The sequence below is a fragment of the Oncorhynchus mykiss genome, unplaced genomic scaffold, assembly GCF_013265735.2.
Source record: "Oncorhynchus mykiss isolate Arlee unplaced genomic scaffold, USDA_OmykA_1.1 un_scaffold_271, whole genome shotgun sequence".
Lineage (NCBI taxonomy): Eukaryota > Metazoa > Chordata > Actinopteri > Salmoniformes > Salmonidae > Oncorhynchus > Oncorhynchus mykiss.
Window position 1 is genome coordinate 175,287 of NW_023493725.1, and position 19,189 is coordinate 194,475.

Below are 19,189 nucleotides of genomic sequence, written 5' to 3' on the forward strand. Positions count from 1 at the left end.
GTAACTGACCTCAGACCAGTTAGTAACTGACCTGAAACCTGTTAGTTACTGACCTGAGACCTGTTAGTAACTGACCTCAGACCTGTCAGTAACTGACCTGAGACCTGTTAGTTACTGACCTGAGACCTGTTAGTAACTGACCTCAGACCTGTTAGTAACTGACCTCAGACCTGTTAGTAACTGACCTCAGACCAGTTAGTAACTGACCTGAAACCTGTTAGTAACTGACCTCAGACCTGTTAGTAACTGACCTGAGACCATGTCAGTAACTGACCTGAGACCTGTTAGTAACTGACCTCAGACCTGTTAGTAACTGACCTGAAACCTGTTAGTAACTGACCTGAAACCTGTTAGTAACTGACCTCAGACCTGTTAGTAACTGACCTCAGACCTGTTAGTAACTGACCTGAAACCTGTTAGTAACTGACCTCAGACCTGTTAGTAACTGACCTGAGACCATGTCAGTAACTGACCTGAGACCTGTTAGTAACTGACCTGAAACCTGTTAGTAGACCTGAAACCTGTTAGTAACTGACCTGAAACCTGTTAGTAACTGACCTCAGACCTGTTAGTAACTGACCTGAGACCTGTTAGTAACTGACCTGAAACCTGTTAGTTACTGACCTCAGACCTGTTAGTTACTGACCAGAAACCTGTTAGTAACTGACCTGAGACCTGTTAGTAACTGACCTGAAACCTGTTAGTTACTGACCTCAGACCTGTTAGTTACTGACCTGAGACCTTGTTGTTGTTGTTGTTGTAACTAGGTGGTAGAGTGGTAGTCGGCGATATGGCTGAGCCTGTACTAACTATTGTGTGTGTGTGTGTGTGTTTAGGCCAGCCTGGCAGAGTGGTTGTCAGCGATAGGGTTGAGCCTGTACTAACTATTGTGTGTGCGTGTGTGTGTGTGTGTGTGTGTGTGTGTGTGTGTGTGTGTGTGTGTGTGTGTGTGTGTGTGGGTGTGTGTGTGTGTGTGTTTAGGCCAGCCTGGCAGAGTGGTTGTCAGCGATAGGGCTGAGTCAGTACCAGCAGGTTCTGGTGCAGAACGGATACGAAAACATTGACTTCATCACAGACATCACCTGGGAGGACCTGCAGGAGATAGGCATCATGAAGCTGGGTAGGACGTACACACACACACACACACACACACACACACACACACACACACACACACACACACACACACACACACACACAGTTTAAAGACAGAAGCAAGGCAACTGAATGTATCCTGCCGTCCAATCACATCTTTGAACGTAGATGTTAAAATGACCACCTGTCGTCTGAACTCCCCGTTCACTTGAAAACAGAATTGATTAAATATCAAAAGGTGAATGCATGTAGCCACACACTGACTGGACTCTACCCACACACTGACTGGACTCTACCTACACTGACTGGACTCTACCCACACACTGACTGGACTCTACCCACACTGACTGGACTCTACCCGCACACTGACTGGACTCTACCCACACACTGACTGGACTCTACCTACACTGACTGGACTCTACCCACACACTGACTGGACTCTACCTACACTGACTGGACTCTACCCACACACTGACTGGCCTCTACCCACACACTGACTGGACTCTACCCACACTGACTGGACTCTACCCACACACTGACTGGACTCTACCCACACACTGACTGGACTCTACCTACACTGACTGGACTCTACCTACACTGACTGGACTCTACCCACACACTGACTGGACTCTACCTACACTGACTGGACTCTACCCACACTGACTGGACTCTACCCACACTGACTGGACTCTACCTACACTGACTGGACTCTACCCACACACTGACTGGACTCTACCTACACACTGACTGGACTCTACCCACACACTGACTGGACTCTACCCACACACTGACTGGACTCTACCCACACACTGACTGGACTCTACCCACACACTGACTGGACTCTACCCACACACTGACTGGACTCTACCCACACACTGACTGGACTCTACCCACACACTGACTGGACTCTACCCACACTGACTGGACTCTACCTACACTGACTGGACTCTACCTACACTGACTGGACTCTACCCACACACTGACTGGACTCTACCCACACACTGACTGGACTCTACCCACACACTGACTGGACTCTACCTACACTGACTGGACTCTACCCACACACTGACTGGACTCTACCTACACTGACTGGACTCTACCTACACTGACTGGACTCTACCCACACACTGACTGGACTCTACCTACACTGACTGCACTCTACCCGCACACTGACTGGACTCTACCCACACACTGACTGGACTCTACCTACACTGACTGGACTCTACCTACACTGACTGGACTCTACCCACACTGACTGGACTCTACCCACACACTGACTGGACTCTACCCACACACTGACTGGACTCTACCTACACTGACTGGACTCTACCTACACTGACTGGACTCTACCCACACACTGACTGGACTCTACCTACACTGACTGCACTCTACCCGCACACTGACTGGACTCTACCCACACACTGACTGGACTCTACCTACACTGACTGGACTCTACCTACACTGACTGGACTCTACCTACACTGACTGGACTCTACCTACACTGACTGGACTCTACCCACACACTGACTGGACTCTACCCACACACTGACTGGACTCTACCTACACTGACTGGACTCTACCTACACTGACTGGACTCTACCCACACTGACTGGACTCTACCCACACACTGACTGGACTCTACCCACACACTGACTGGACTCTACCTACACTGACTGGACTCTACCCACACACTGACTGGACTCTACCTACACGCTGACTGGACTCTACCTACACTGACTGGACTCTACCCACACACTGACTGGACTCTACCCACACTCTGACTGGACTCTACCCACACTGACTGGACTCTACCTACACTGACTGGACTCTACCCACACACTGACTGGACTCTACCCACACACTGACTGGACTCTACCCACACTGACTGGACTCTACCTACACTGACTGGACTCTACCTACACTGACTGGACTCTACCCACACACTGACTGGACTCTACCCACACACTGACTGGACTCTACCCACACACTGACTGGACTCTACCTACACTGACTGGACTCTACCCACACACTGACTGGACTCTACCTACACTGACTGGACTCTACCTACACTGACTGGACTCTACCCACACACTGACTGGACTCTACCTACACTGACTGCACTCTACCCGCACACTGACTGGACTCTACCCACACACTGACTGGACTCTACCTACACTGACTGGACTCTACCTACACTGACTGGACTCTACCCACACTGACTGGACTCTACCCACACACTGACTGGACTCTACCCACACACTGACTGGACTCTACCTACACTGACTGGACTCTACCTACACTGACTGGACTCTACCCACACACTGACTGGACTCTACCTACACTGACTGCACTCTACCCGCACACTGACTGGACTCTACCCACACACTGACTGGACTCTACCTACACTGACTGGACTCTACCTACACTGACTGGACTCTACCTACACTGACTGGACTCTACCTACACTGACTGGACTCTACCCACACACTGACTGGACTCTACCTACACTGACTGGACTCTACCTACACTGACTGGACTCTACCCACACTGACTGGACTCTACCCACACACTGACTGGACTCTACCCACACACTGACTGGACTCTACCTACACTGACTGGACTCTACCCACACACTGACTGGACTCTACCTACACGCTGACTGGACTCTACCTACACTGACTGGACTCTACCCACACACTGACTGGACTCTACCCACACACTGACTGGACTCTACCTACACTGACTGGACTCTACCCACACTGACTGGACTCTACCCACACTGACTGGACTCTACCCACACACTGACTGGACTCTACCTACACTGACTGGACTCTACCCACACTGACTGGACTCTACCCACACTGACTGGACTCTACCCACACACTGACTGGACTCTACCTACACTGACTGGACTCTACCCACACTGACTGGACTCTACCCACACACTGACTGGACTCTACCTACACTGACTGGACTCTACCCACACTGACTGGACTCTACCTACACTGACTGGACTCTACCTACACTGACTGGACTCTACCCACACACTGACTGGACTCTACCTACACTGACTGGACTCTACCTACACTGACTGGACTCTACCCACACTGACTGGACTCTACCTACACTGACTGGACTCTACCCACACACTGACTGGACTCTACCTACACTGACTGGACTCTACCCACACACTGACTGGACTCTACCTACACTGACTGGACTCTACCTACACTGACTGGACTCTACCTACACTGACTGGACTCTACCTACACTGACTGGACTCTACCCACACACTGACTGGACTCTACCTACACTAACTGGACTCTACCCACACACTGACTGGACTCTACCACTGACTCTACCACTGACTGGACTCTACCCACACACTAACTGGACTCTACCCACACACTGACTGGACTCTACCTACACTGACTGGACTCTACCCACACTGACTGGACTCTACCTACACTGACTGGACTCTACCCACACTGACTGGACTCTACCTACACTGACTGGACTCTACCCGCACACTGACTGGACTCTACCTACACTGACTGGACTCTACCTACACTGACTGGACTCTACCTACACTGACTGGACTCTACCCACACACTGACTGGACTCTACCTACACTGACTGGACTCTACCCACACTGACTGGACTCTACCCACACTGACTGGACTCTACCCACACTGACTGGACTCTACCCACACTGACTGGACTCTACCTACACTGACTGGACTCTACCCACACACTGACTGGACTCTACCTACACTGACTGGACTCTACCCACACACTGACTGGACTCTACCCACACTGACTGGACTCTACCCAGACACTGACTGGACTCTACCTACACTGACTGGACTCTACCTACACTGACTGGACTCTACCTACACTGACTGGACTCTACCTACACTGACTGGACTCTACCCACACTGACTGGACTCTACCTACACTGACTGGACTCTACCCGCACACTGACTGGACTCTACCCGCACACTGACTGGACTCTACCCGCACACTGACTGGACTCTACCCACACTGACTGGACTCTACCCGCACACTGACTGGACTCTACCCACACTGACTGCACTCTACCCGCACACTGACTGGACTCTACCTACACACTGACTGGACTCTACCCACACTGACTGGACTCTACCTACACTGACTGGACTCTACCTACACTGACTGGACTCTACCCACACTGACTGGACTCTACCCACACTGACTGGACTCTACCTACACTGACTGGACTCTACCCACACACTGACTGGACTCTACCTACACTGACTGGACTCTACACACACACTGACTGGACTCTACCCACACTGACTGGACTCTACCCAGACACTGACTGGACTCTACCTACACTGACTGGACTCTACCCACACTAACTGGACTCTACCCACACTAACTGGACTCTACCTACACTGACTGGACTCTACCTACACTGACTGGACTCTACCTACACTGACTGGACTCTACCTACACTAACTGGACTCTACCCACACTGACTGGACTCTACCCGCACACTGACTGGACTCTACCCGCACACTGACTGGACTCTACCCACACACTGACTGGACTCTACCCGCACACTGACTGCACTCTACCCGCACACTGACTGGACTCTACCTACACTGACTGGACTCTACCCACACTGACTGGACTCTACCTACACTGACTGGACTCTACCTACACACTGACTGGACTCTACCCACACTGACTGGACTCTACCTACACTGACTGGACTCTACCTACACTGCCTGGACTCTACCTACACTGACTGGACTCTACCTACACTGACTGGACTCTACCCACACTGACTGGACTCTACCCACACTGACTGGACTCTACCTACACTGACTGGACTCTACCCACACACTGACTGGACTCTACCTACACTGACTGGACTCTACCCGCACACTGACTGGACTCTACCTACACTGACTGGACTCTACCTACACTGACTGGACTCTACCTACACTGACTGGACTCTACCTACACTGACTGGACTCTACCTACACACTGACTGGACTCTACCTACACACTGACTGGACTCTACCCACACTGACTGGACTCTACCTACACTGACTGGACTCTACCTACACTGACTGGACTCTACCTACACTGACTGGACTCTACCTACACTGACTGGACTCTACCCACACTGACTGGACTCTACCCACACTGACTGGACTCTACCTACACTGACTGGACTCTAACCTGACCTGACCCCTGAACTATGTTACTACCAACCTGACCCCTGAACTCTGTTACTACCAACCTGACCCCTGAACTCTGTTACTACCAACCTGACCCCTGAACTCTGTTACTAACCTACCCTGATCAAACCAACCTGACCCCTGAACTCTGTTACTACCAACCTAACCCCTGAACTCTGTTACTAACCTCCCCTGATCAAACCAACCTGACCCCTGAACTTTGTTACTACCATCCTGACCCCTGAACTCTGTTACTAACCTCCCCTGATCAAACCAACCTGACCCCTGAACTCTGTTACTACCAACCTGACCCCTGAACTCTCTTACTAACCTACCCTGATCAAACCAACCAGTCTCCTGAACTCTGTTACTACCAACCAGTCTCCTGAACTCTGTTACTAACCTCCCCTGATCAAACCAACCTGACCCCTGAACTCTCTTACTAACCTACCCTGATCAAACCAACCAGTCTCCTGAACTCTGTTACTACCAACCAGTCTCCTGAACTCTGTTACTACCAACCTGACCCCTGAACTCTGTTACTACCAACCTGACCCCTGAACTCTGTTACAAACCTCAAAAAAAAAAAAAAAAAAAAAAAAAAAAACACAAAAGTAAAGACTCAGTGCTACAGGTATATCAGACACTACAGTTGAGGAACAATGGGAAAGTCATTCTGCTTTGAAAGTTGATAAACGTTGGGAACCCCACTTTTTTTTTTGAGAAAATGACCCTTGAATATTTTGCTACACCTACTGGAGAGCTTTACTTTGTCTACACCCATTCAGCATTGTTCACACCCTCTTAAGCCTTCAGCCCCACCCTATCTCCTTCTTAAGGATTCACATGTGAGGCCATGTGCTAAAAAGAGGGAGTACGGTAGTGTAGTAAACAACCAACGATTTCAAGACTAAATAAATTGTGATAGTAGTAGCAAACAGTACTGGTAAAAAAACAACAACCACTTTATCTAGTCCTTGGTTTATATCCTAATCTGACTTTGGTGCAGGTCATGTTGCTCTTCACAAAACTCAACAACAAGGTCTCAGGTCAGTAACTAACAGGTCTCAGGTCAGTTACTAACAGGTCTCAGGTCAGTTACTAACAGGTTTCTGGTCAGTTACTAACAGGTCTCATGTTGTTCTTCACAAAAATCAACATTTATTTGTCACACGCACACAGCTGGTGTAAATGGTACAGTGGAATGGTTTCTCGCATATTTGCATAGTAGCCATATCATAACTAAGAAAGTGTCCAGATAAAACATATTTTATATAAATATTGTATCATTATTAGATGACACTTACCGAGACATTATTAAAGGCACATGAAAGTTCACATGTTTCAGAAGGCATTTATGCCCCCCTCCCAAAAAAAACACATTTTGATTAAAAATACATAAAAAAAACATTCAAATGCCTCTCCTGTGAAGTAGTGACACACTGCACTTCCTGAAATTATAGTAAATACATATTATACATTAGACGCCTTACAATATTATCTCATATCATATCTTGTTGTGGTTTGTCCCCACTAGGTCACCAGAAGAAGCTGATGCTAGCTGTGAAGCGATTGGCTGAGATGCAGCGTGGCTCTGAGGGGCGGAGCTCCCCCAGGAAGAAGCCTCCACCAATCACACAGCAGCAGGAAGTGATGTCCATAGAGAACAGGCCCCCTGACAACGGTGAGGTCACAATAGAATCATTTCACATTACACCCTTAAAAAAAAAAAAAAAATGTGTTATTTGCTGGTTAAGTAGTGACAGGGGTTATTTTGACCCAGCCGTTTGGGTTGTTGGGAATAACCAAACATGGGTTCATTTAACCATCAGTCGGGTTGACCCAGCAGCTGGCTCTTATTTTAATGTAATCCATAGGTTATTTTCAGGAGGTGTGACCTATTATTAAGGGGCGTGGGCTTTGATATAGTTATTTTTGGCTACCCATGAGAGTAAATGTCATTCCATCTCTCTTCATCTCTTCATCTCTCCATGTCTCTCCATCTCTCCATGTCTCTTCATCTCTCTCATCTCTCTCTCTCCATTGCTCTTCATCTCTCTCCATCTCCCTCTCCATCATATGTAATATATCTCTCCATCATATGTAATATATCTCTCCATCATATGTAATATATCTCTCCATCATATGTAATATCTCTCTCCATCATATGTAATATATCTCTCCATCATATGTAATATCTCTCTCCATCATATGTAATATATCTCTCCATCATATGTAATACATCCCTCCATCTCTCTCTCCATCATATGTAATATATCTCTCCATCATATGTAATATATCTCTCCATCATATGTAATATCTCTCTCCATCATATGTAATATCTCTCTCCATCATATGTAATATATCTCTCCATCATATGTAATATATCTCTCCATCATATGTAATATATATCTCCATCATATGTAATATATCCCTCCATCATATGTAATATATCTCTCCATCATATGTAATATATCTCTCCATCATATGTAATATATCTCTCCATCATATGTAATATATCTCTCCATCATATGTAATATATCTCTCCATCATATGTAATATATCTCTCCATCATATGTAATATATCTCTCCATCATATGTAATATATCTCTCCATCATATGTAATATATCTCTCCATCATATGTAATATCTCTCCATCATATGTAATATATCTCTCCATCATATGTAATATCTCTCTCCATCATATGTAATATCTCTCTCCATCATATGTAATATCTCTCTCCATCATATGTAATATATCTCTCCATCATATGTAATATATCTCTCCATCATATGTAATATATATCTCCATCATATGTAATATATCCCTCCATCATATGTAATATATCTCTCCATCATATGTAATATATCTCTCCATCATATGTAATATATCTCTCCATCATATGTAATATATCTCTCCATCTCCCTCTCCATCTTATGTAATATATCTCTCCATCATATGTAATATATCTCTCCATCTCTCTCTCCATCATATGTAATATCTCTCCATCATATGTAATATATCTCTCCATCATATGTAATATCTCTCTCCATCATATGTAATATATCTCTCCATCATATGTAATATCTCTCTCCATCATATGTAATATATCTCTCCATCTCTCTCTCCATCATATGTAATATCTCTCCATCATATGTAATATATCTCTCCATCATATGTAATATATCTCTCCATCATATGTAATATCTCTCCATCATATGTAATATAGCTCTCCATCATATGTAATATATCTCTCCATCTCTCTCTCCATCATATGTAATATCTCTCTCCATCATATGTAATATATCTCTCCATCTGTCTCTCCATCATATGTAATACATCTCTCCATCATATGTAATATATCTCTCCATCATATGTAATATATCTCTCCATCATATGTAATATATCTCTCCATCATATGTAATATATCTCTCCATCATATGTAATATATCTCTCCATCATATGTAATATATCTCTCCATCATATGTAATATATATCTCCATCATATGTAATATATCTCTCCATCTCTCTCCAGAAATCGTCACTTCTCCCAAGTTGTGCACCTTCCAGGACAGCGAGTTGAGCCCCGAGCTGCAGACAGCGCTGATCCAGCCTAGCCCAGAGGTCAAGGGTCAAAGGACCCGCAGCCTCAGCAAGGACCCCGAGGAGGGAGTAGGGCCAGGGGGTAGAGGAGGAGGAGGAGGAGGAGTGCCCCCTAAGAAGGAGGCTCGGACCATGAGACAGACCAGCCAGGGGAGCCAGAGAGGCAGCGCCTCATCCAAACCTCGCCCACCCTCCCACGCCCACTCAATGCCGGCACCCCCTTACACTCCCCCTCACACCCCCACCAAGAAACCCCTGCACTCCTCCACCTCCGCCCCGGGCCCCTCACCGCAGGCCAAACCCAAATCCTCCCCACAGCTAATACAAGGAGAGAGGCCTGGTTCCCCCCGCTCTCACCCCCTGTCCAACGCACATCGCGGGACTCACAACACCCAGACTCAGCCTGGTCCTCAGCCTGGTCCTCAGCCCCAGCCTAGTCCTCAGCCCCAGCCTGGTCCTCAGCCCCAGCCTGGTCCTCAGCCCCAGCCTGGTCCTCAGCCCCAGCACCAACCCACACCTACTCCCCAATCTCAGCCTACAGCCCAGCCGACGGAGGAAGAGGAGAGGGAGAAGGAGAGGGAGAAAGAGAGGGGGATTGAGAGGGAGAAAGAGAGGGGGATTGAGAGGGAGAAAGAGAGGGGGATTGAGAAGGAGAGCACCCTCCAGCCGCAGCCTAGCCCCCAGGTGTCTGTTCCCCTCCTGTGCCTGCCTCCGGAGGCTGAGGGGGGAGACGGGGGAGAGATGGGTGAGGCGGGTGAGGCCCTCCTTAAGAAGCGAGCTAACAGTCTGAACCGCTACGCTGGGTCTGACGGGGAGGGGGAGGAGAGGGGGGGTGGAGGTGCAGGGGCGGGGACAGGAGTGGCCCCTCCAGGGAGGCTAGCAGGGGGCGGTACAGGTAAATACGCCACGGTGACTCACCGGGTCAGCCGCAGCCACTCCGTACGCAACCAGGACAAGAACGTCAACCGCAGCCAATCACAGTCCATCGCCCTGCGACCCAAGAAGAAAGGCCCGCCCCCTCCGCCTCCCAAACGCTCCAGCTCAGCTATCTCGAACTCCAACCTCGCCGACACACACACGCCGACACACACACACGCAGCTGACGGGCTGCTGGGCGTGCCCTACAACCCCCAGCGACGGGCCAGCGACCTGGGTGTATCCGTGGAGACGGTCGTCGTGGATACGGGGAGCGCGGGCAGCGTGAGGAGCATAGCGGCCATGTTGGAAATGTCCTCTATCGGGGGCGGGGCCAAGGGCATGGCTATACAGAGAAACTTCCTGCAGGTAGGGGAGGTGTTGTATGTTTCTCTCGTTGTCTGTCACTATCTCTGTCTGTCTCTGTCACTTTACCCTGCCTTCATGTACATATCTACCTCAAATACCTTATTATTATCTATCCTGATGTCTAGTCACTTTACCCTGCCTTCATGTACATATCTACCTCATTATTATCTATCCTGATGTCTAGTCACTTTACCCTGCCTTCATGTACATATCTACCTCAAATACCTTATTATTATCTATCCTGATGTCTAGTCTCTTTACCCTGCCTTCATGTACATATCTACCTCAACTACCTTATTATTATCTATCCTGATGTCTAGACACTTTACCCTGCCTTCATGTACATATCTACCTCAAATACCTCATTATTATCTATCCTGATGTCTAGACACTTTACCCTGCCTTCATGTACATATCTACCTCAAATACCTTATTATTATCTATCCTGATGCCTAGTCACTTTACCCTGCCTTCATGTACATATCTACCTCAAATACCTTATTATTATCTATCCTGTCTAGTCACTTTACCCTGCCTTCATGTACATATCTACCTCAAATACCTTATTATTATCTATCCTGTCTAGACACTTTACCCTGCCTTCATGTACATATCTACCTCAAATACCTCATTATTATCTATCCTGATGTCTAGTCACTTTACCCTGCCTTCATGTACATATCTACCTCAAATACCTTATTATTATCTATCCTGATGTCTAGTCAATTTACCCTGCCTTCATGTACATATCTACCTCAAATACCTTATTATGATCTATCCTGATGTCTAGTCACTTTACCCTGCCTTCATGTACATATCTACCTCAAATACCTTATTATGATCTATCCTGATGTCTAGTCACTTTACCCTGCCTTCATGTACATATCTACCTCAAATACCTTATTATTATCTATCCTGATGTCTAGACACTTTACCCTGCCTTCATGTACATATCTACCTCAAATACCTCATTATTATCTATCCTGATGTCTAGTCACTTTACCCTGCCTTCATGTACATATCTACCTCAAATATCTCATACCTCTGCACATTGATCTGGTACTGGTACTTCCTGTATATAGCTCCATATTGATCTGGTACTTCCTGTATATAGCTCCACATTGATCTGGTACTTCCTGTATATATAGCTCCACATTGATCTGGTACTTCCTGTATATAGCTCCACATTGATCTGGTACTGGTACTCCCTGTATATAGCTCCACATTGATCTGGTACTGGTACTTCCTGTATATAGCTCCACATTGATCTGGTACTGGTACTTCCTGTATATAGCTCCATATTGATCTGGTACTTCCTGTATATAGCTACACATTGATCTGGTACTTCCTGTATGTAGCTCCACATTGATCTGGTACTGGTACTTCCTGTATATAGCTCCACATTGATCTGGTACTTCCTGTATATTTCTCCACATTGATCTGGTACTGGTACTTCCTGTATATAGCTCCACATTGATCTGGTACTTCCTATATATAGCTCCACATCAATCTGGTACTTCCTGTATATAGCTCCACATCGATCTGGTACTTCCTGTATATAGCTCTACATTGATCTGGTACTTCCTGTATATAGCTCCACATTGATCTGGTACTTCCTGTATATAGCTCCACATTGATCTGGTACTTCCTGTATTTAGCTCCACATTGATCTGGTACTTCCTGTATATAGCTCCACATTGATCTGGTACTTCCTGTATATACGTAGCTCCACATTGATCTGGTACTTCCTGTATATAGCTCCACATTGATCTGGTACTTCCTGTATATAGCTCCACATTGATCTGGTACTTCCTGTATATAGCTCCACATTGATCTGGTACTTCCTGTATATAGCTCCACATTGATCTGGTACTTCCTGTATATAGCTCCACATTGATCTGGTACTTCCTGTATATAGCTCCATTCGTGTGTATTTTATTGATGTTACCATTTTATTTTTTTAAACTCTGCACCTTCGGGAGAGGCTCGTCAGTCAGCGTTTCACTGTAAAATCTAATCTAGTTGTATCTATCGCATGTGACAACTACAATGTGATTTGATTTGTCAGCAGCGGGATGCCATTGGTCTGGACGGGGAGGTGGTGAACCGCCGTAGGACCATCAGTGGTCCTGTTACTGAGCTGGTCGCGGCAGCTAGGAGGGACAGACCTACCCCCGTACCACTGTGTACCGCACCCCAACCCTCTCCTCTCCCTTCTACACCCCAGCTGCCTTCCTCCCCTCGCTCCCCCTCCTCCCCTCACCCCTCGTCTCCTCACCCCTCGTCTCCTCACACCCCTTCTTCCGGTAGTTCGGCCGAGAACCTTCCGTTTGCTGCTGAGAGGAAACAGACCGTGAAGAGGCAGAGAGGAGAGGGAGAGGAAGAAGGAGAAACAGAGGTGAGCGTTTACAATTTTATGAATTTGTATGAAAACACTGAGATATGGTGTCTGTACATGAAAAATGATCAATTATATTATTTTGGGGGGGAGGCACGGTCAAAAAATCTTATATTGTTATTTATAAGCTGTGTCGTTATGTTTGTCTCTAGGGTGATGGAGACGGTCTCCATGGAGACGGCGTGTTCTCCCTTCCCCAGGATGAGCTGTCCCGGGTCGACGCCACGGCAACCCTGAAACGGCGTCCCCGCTGCAACAAGCCTCACCCCAACGGGTCGCGTTTCACCCTGACAGAGTCTTCCACCGTCAAGCGCCGTCCCAAGAGCAGAGACAAGGAGCCGGAGGGCTTCTCAGAGAGCGGCATCGCAGACATCACCGGGACCTCCAAGACATGGGCCTCTAACACCGGGGCCGTTCACACCGGGGCCGTTCACACCGGGGCCGCTAACACCGGGGCTGTTACCGGGCCGGAGCCGGGGCCAGCCATACCGTACGAGAACGGCACCGCCACCGTTAAACGCCGGCCGGTGTATGAGACGGGAGAAGCGGAGCCTAGTCCGATCCAGGCTACGCCTCCTCTCAGGGACAGCTCAGACCTGGGAGGACCAGGGGTGGTGGCGGGGGGAGAAGGGGGAGGAGCGGTGACCCCTGTGAGGAAACCCAAACCCCCCGTCTCCCCCAAACCTGTCCTGGCTCAGATGAGGAGACACTCCTCCTCTAGAAAAGTCCCCCTGCCTGGACCTGGCACCCCCGGCAGCCCAGGTACTGTCCTGCACTGGGATTTACTAGCATGTAATACTGATGCCCAGCTCTCAATGTAAAGTTCTCACCTATAGGTCTGTCGGCTAATCTCCCTCTCTCACACCTTCCTCTCTCTCACACCTTCCTCTCTCTCACACCTTCCTCTCTCTCACACCTTCCTCTCTCTCTCACACCTTCCTCTCTCTCTCACACCTCTCTCTCTCTCTCTCCTTCCTCTCTACCCAGTTGAAGCAAAGAAGATTCCTCCCCCAGTCTCCCCCAAACCGGCTCCTCCCCCCACAGCCCCTAAACCAACCAAACACCTCCACTCTATAACCACACCCACCTCCCCCCCCTACTCCTCCTCCCCCAACCCCAACGCCAAACCCCCCACCCCTCCCGCCCAGAGTCCCCACACCCCACTCACCCCCCAGAGTCCCCACACCCCCCTCACACCCACCCCTCCACCTATCAAACCCCCCCGCTCCTCCATCGGGGGCGTGTCCGTGGACATGGGAACAGTGGCGGCGGTCAGCGTGGTGATGTCAGAGGCGGAGTCTGTGCATCAGAAGCTGGAGGAGACGAGCGCGTCATTGGCTGCTGCCTTAAAGGCTGTAGAGGACAAGATACGAGAGGAACAAGAGTGAGTTACTACACACACACACATCAATATTGGATATACATTATCCCCAATGCTAATCAATATTGGATATACATTATCCCCAATGCTAATCAATATTGGATATACACTATCCCCAATGCTAATCAATATTGGAGACACATTATCCCCAATGCTAATCAATATTGGAGACACATTATCCCCAATGCTAATCAATATTGGAGACACATTATCCCCAATGCTAATCAATATTGGAGACACATTATCCAAAATGCTGATCAATATTGGAGACACATTATCCCCAATGCTAATCAATATTGGAGACACATTATCCCCAATGCTAATCAATATTGGAGACACGTTATCCACAATGCTGATCAATATTGGAGACACATTATTCCCAATGCTGATCAATATTGGAGACACATTATCCCCAATGCTGATCAATATTGGAGACACATTATCCATAATGCTAATCAATATGGGAGACACATGATCCATAATGCTGATCAATATTGGAGACACATTATCCCCAATGCTAATCAATATTGGAGACACATGATCCATAATGCTGATCAATATTGGAGACACATTATCCATAATGCTAATCAATATTGGAGACACATTATCCATAATGCTAATCAATATTGGAGACAAATTATCCCCAATGCTAATCAATATTGGAGACACGTTATCCACAATGCTGATGCTAGACCAGTATGTAGGGGATCTAGTTTCAGACCAGTATGCAGGGGGATCTAGTTTCAGACTACTGTGTAGGGGGATCTATTTTCAGACTCTTCGTATTTATCCTCATATGAATAGTCAATTGGTTTCAATTTCTCAAGCCATGCGGTTCTGAATGAGCCAACGTGGAATGGTTTGGTGTTTATGTCTTTATACTCAAAAACGGGAATATTTTCGTAGGTGATCTAGTTTCAGACTAGTATGTAGGGGATCTAGTTTCAGACTAGTATGTAGGGGATCTAGTTTCACGCCAGTGTGTAGGGGATCTAGTTTCATGCCAGTGTGTAGGGGATCTAGTTTCAGGCCAGTGTGTAAGGGGATCTAGTTTCAGGCCAGTATGTTTGGGGATCTAGTGTCAGGCCAGTGTGTAGGGGATCTAGTTTCACACCAGTGTGTAGGGGGTCGAGTTTCAGACCAGTATGTAGGGGATCTAGTTTCAGACCAGCAGGGAATCTAGTTTCAGACCAGTATGTAGGGGGATCTAGTTTCAGACCAGTATGTAGGGGGATCTAGTTTCAGACCAGTATGTAGGGGATCTAGTTTCAGACCAGTATGTAGGGGGATCTAGTTTCAGGCCAGTGTGTAGGGGATCTAGTTTCAGGCCAGTATGTAGGGGGATCTAGTTTCAGGCCAGTATGTAGGGGATCTAGTTTCAGACCAGTATGTAGGGCGATCGAGTTTCAGACCAGTATATAGGGGATCGAGTTTCAGACCAGTATGTAGGGGGATCTAGTGTCAGACCAGTATGTAGGGGGATCTAGTTTCAGACCAGTTTGTAAGGGATCTAGTTTCACACCAGTGTGTAGGCGATCGAGTTTCAGACCAGTATATAGGGGATCGAGTTTCAGACTAGTATTTAGGGGATCTAGTTTCAGACCAGTATGTAGGGGGATCTAGTTTCACACCAGTATGTAGGGGATCTAGTTTCAGACCAGTACGCAAGGGATCTAGTTTCAGACCAGTATGCAAGGGCTCTAGTTTCAGACCAGTTTGTAGGGGATCTAGTTTAAGACCAGTATTTAAGGGGATCTAGTTTCAGACCAGTATATAGGGGGATCTAGTATGTAGGGGATCTAGTTTCAGACCAGTAGGGGACCTCGTTTCAGGCCAGTATGTAGGATATCTAGTTTCAGACTAGTATGTAGGGGATCTAGTTTCAGACCAGTATCTAGGGGTATCTAGTTTCACACCAGTATGTAGGGGGATCTAGTTTCAGACCAGTATGTAGGGGATCTAGTTTCAGACCAGTATGTAAGGGATCTAGTTTCAGACCAGTATGTATGGGGATCTAGTTTCAGACCAGTTTGTAGGGGATCTAGTTTCAGACCCGTATGTAGGGGATCTAGTTTCAGACCAGTATATAGCGGATCTAGTTTCAGGCCAGTATGTAGGGGGTCCTAGTCTCAGGCCATTGTGTAGGGGATCTAGTTTCAGACCAGTATGTAGGGGGATCTAGTTTCAGAGTAGTATGTAGGGGATCTACTTTCAGACCAGTAGGGGATCTAGTTTCAGGCCATTGTGTAGGGGATCTAGTTTCAGACCCGTATGTAGCAGGATCTAGTTTCAGACCAGTAAGTAGGGGATCTAGTTTCAGACCAGTATGTATGGGGATCTTGTTTCAGACCAGTTTGTAGGTGATCTAGTTTCAGACCCGTATGTAGCGGGATCTAGTTTCAGGCCATTGTGTATGGGGACCTTGTTTCAGACCAGTTTCTAGGTGATCTAGTTTCAGACCCGTATGTAGCGGGATCTAGTTTCAGGCCATTGTGTAGGGGATCTAGTTTCAGACTAGTATGTAGGGGATCTAGTTTCAGACCAGTATGTATGGGGATCTAGTTTCAGACCAGTTTGTAGGGGATCTAGTTTCAGACCCTTATGTAGGGGATCTAGTTTCAGACCAGTATCTAGGGGATCTAGTTTCAGACCAGTATGTATGGGTTTTCTAGTTTCAGACCAGTTTGTAGGGGATCTAGTTTCAGACCCGTATGTAGCGGGATCTAGTTTCAGACCAGTATGTAGGGGATCTAGTTTCAGACCAGAATGTAGGGGATCTAGTTTCAGACTAGTATGTAGGGGGATCTATTTTCAGACCAGTATCTAAGGGATCTATTTTCAGACCAGTATCTAAGGGATCTAGTTTCAGACCTTTCTTTCACACCTGCTGCATTTGGTTACTATAGAATATAATAACTTGATATACTGTACAATTAAAACAGATCAAGACAGTATACCAGACAGACGCATTATCCTCACAATGCTTCGTTTTGTGTCTGTGTGTCCGTCCGTCTGTGTGTGTGTAGTTGGGTTGCAGAGGAGAAGACGACGGTCAGTATCCTTGACGACATCGGCAGCATGTTTGACGACCTGGCCGACCAGCTTGACGCCATGTTGGAGTAACCGTGACAACAGCTGGCCGTCCCCGTGACAAAGCAGCCTGCCTCAGGACTTCCTCCTTCCCTCCGCAGGCACAACGTTCCTCTCTCTCTCCATCCTCCTCTGTCCACTAAAGGACAGAGGACCACTCCATTACAGAGGAGAACTCTTGGTCGCTAGGCTGTCCTGTCACAGCTTAAACAAGCAGTTACAGCCTCATGTGATGAATTGTAGTTATGGTATGTGATGTGTACATTGTCAGCATGAAGAGCGTTTATATTTACAGAAAACAGGCTCCTCTCTGAGAGAGAGTCATGCATTAGTTCAGTCATATTATAAATATATATATATAAAATATATAGATATACGATTTGGTCTTCTCTGTTGAATGGTTATGCTGTTGTCATGTTTATGAATCGCTGGAATTTTTATGTGACCAAAATGTAACTCTGCTCCTGAAGTGTGTGTTCTGGAATCGTGAGTGTTCTGGAATCGTGAGTGTTCTGGAATCGTGAGTGTTCTGGAATCGTCACTGTTCTAGACGGAGAGGAGGAGATGACAGCTGGTTGGATGTAAAAGGGCTTCGGAATGGCAGAACTTCCTGTACAAGCCCCGCCTCCAGAGGCCAGATTCCGATGTTATTCTCTCCTCCTTCCATAACATACCCCCCTCCCTCCCTGTTATTAACAGAGCACAGTGTTGAGTCTGGGGTTAGGGCTCAGGTGGGGGGGGTCAAGGGTTCTAGAGGTTTAGTACCATGTTGACCTCTACTGCACAATAGAGAAGGTATAGTTTAAGTTTACTTAGCGTGGTTACGGGCTGATTGAACTGGAACGAAGGGCTCTGTTCAGTCTGGAGAGATGAAGTGGTACAGATGGCGGAATAAGAGACGTCAAAAGGTAATTTCCCCTTTGACACGACATATACAGCGTTTAACTTGAGTCTTTCGCTGTCGCGGCAACGTTGCCTTTATATTCCAGTGACATTAAAACACTGATACTTCCACGGTAAGGGATCAGAGTCCTCACTTCAAGCTGAGGGGGGGGGGGGGTCTGATGGTGGATCATCTCCAATTCCTCTCTCTCTCTCTCTCTCTC

At 47.3% G+C, this 19,189-nt stretch overlaps 1 protein-coding gene across 6 annotated transcripts in view; it reads left to right on the forward strand.

Annotated features, from left to right (window-relative positions):
• LOC110514870 (caskin-1) overlaps window positions 1-19,189 on the forward strand; it is a 142,042-nt gene extending 122,853 nt beyond the window's left edge. For 4 of the 6 annotated variants that reach the window (XM_036973586.1, XM_036973589.1, XM_036973588.1 and 1 more), the window contains 7 exons: window positions 982-1,120; window positions 7,864-8,010; window positions 9,863-11,214; window positions 13,283-13,612; window positions 13,765-14,374; window positions 14,600-14,996; window positions 18,020-19,188. In XM_036973586.1, coding sequence (XP_036829481.1) covers window positions 982-1,120; window positions 7,864-8,010; window positions 9,863-11,214; window positions 13,283-13,612; window positions 13,765-14,374; window positions 14,600-14,996; window positions 18,020-18,116 — 3,072 coding nt within the window. In that variant the 3' untranslated portion in view covers window positions 18,117-19,188. Of the gene's footprint in view, window positions 1-981; window positions 1,121-7,863; window positions 8,011-9,862; window positions 11,215-13,282; window positions 13,613-13,764; window positions 14,375-14,599; window positions 14,997-18,019 lie in introns of all 6 variants that reach the window. The other 2 variants (XM_036973587.1, XM_036973591.1) reach the window with 2 other exon arrangements.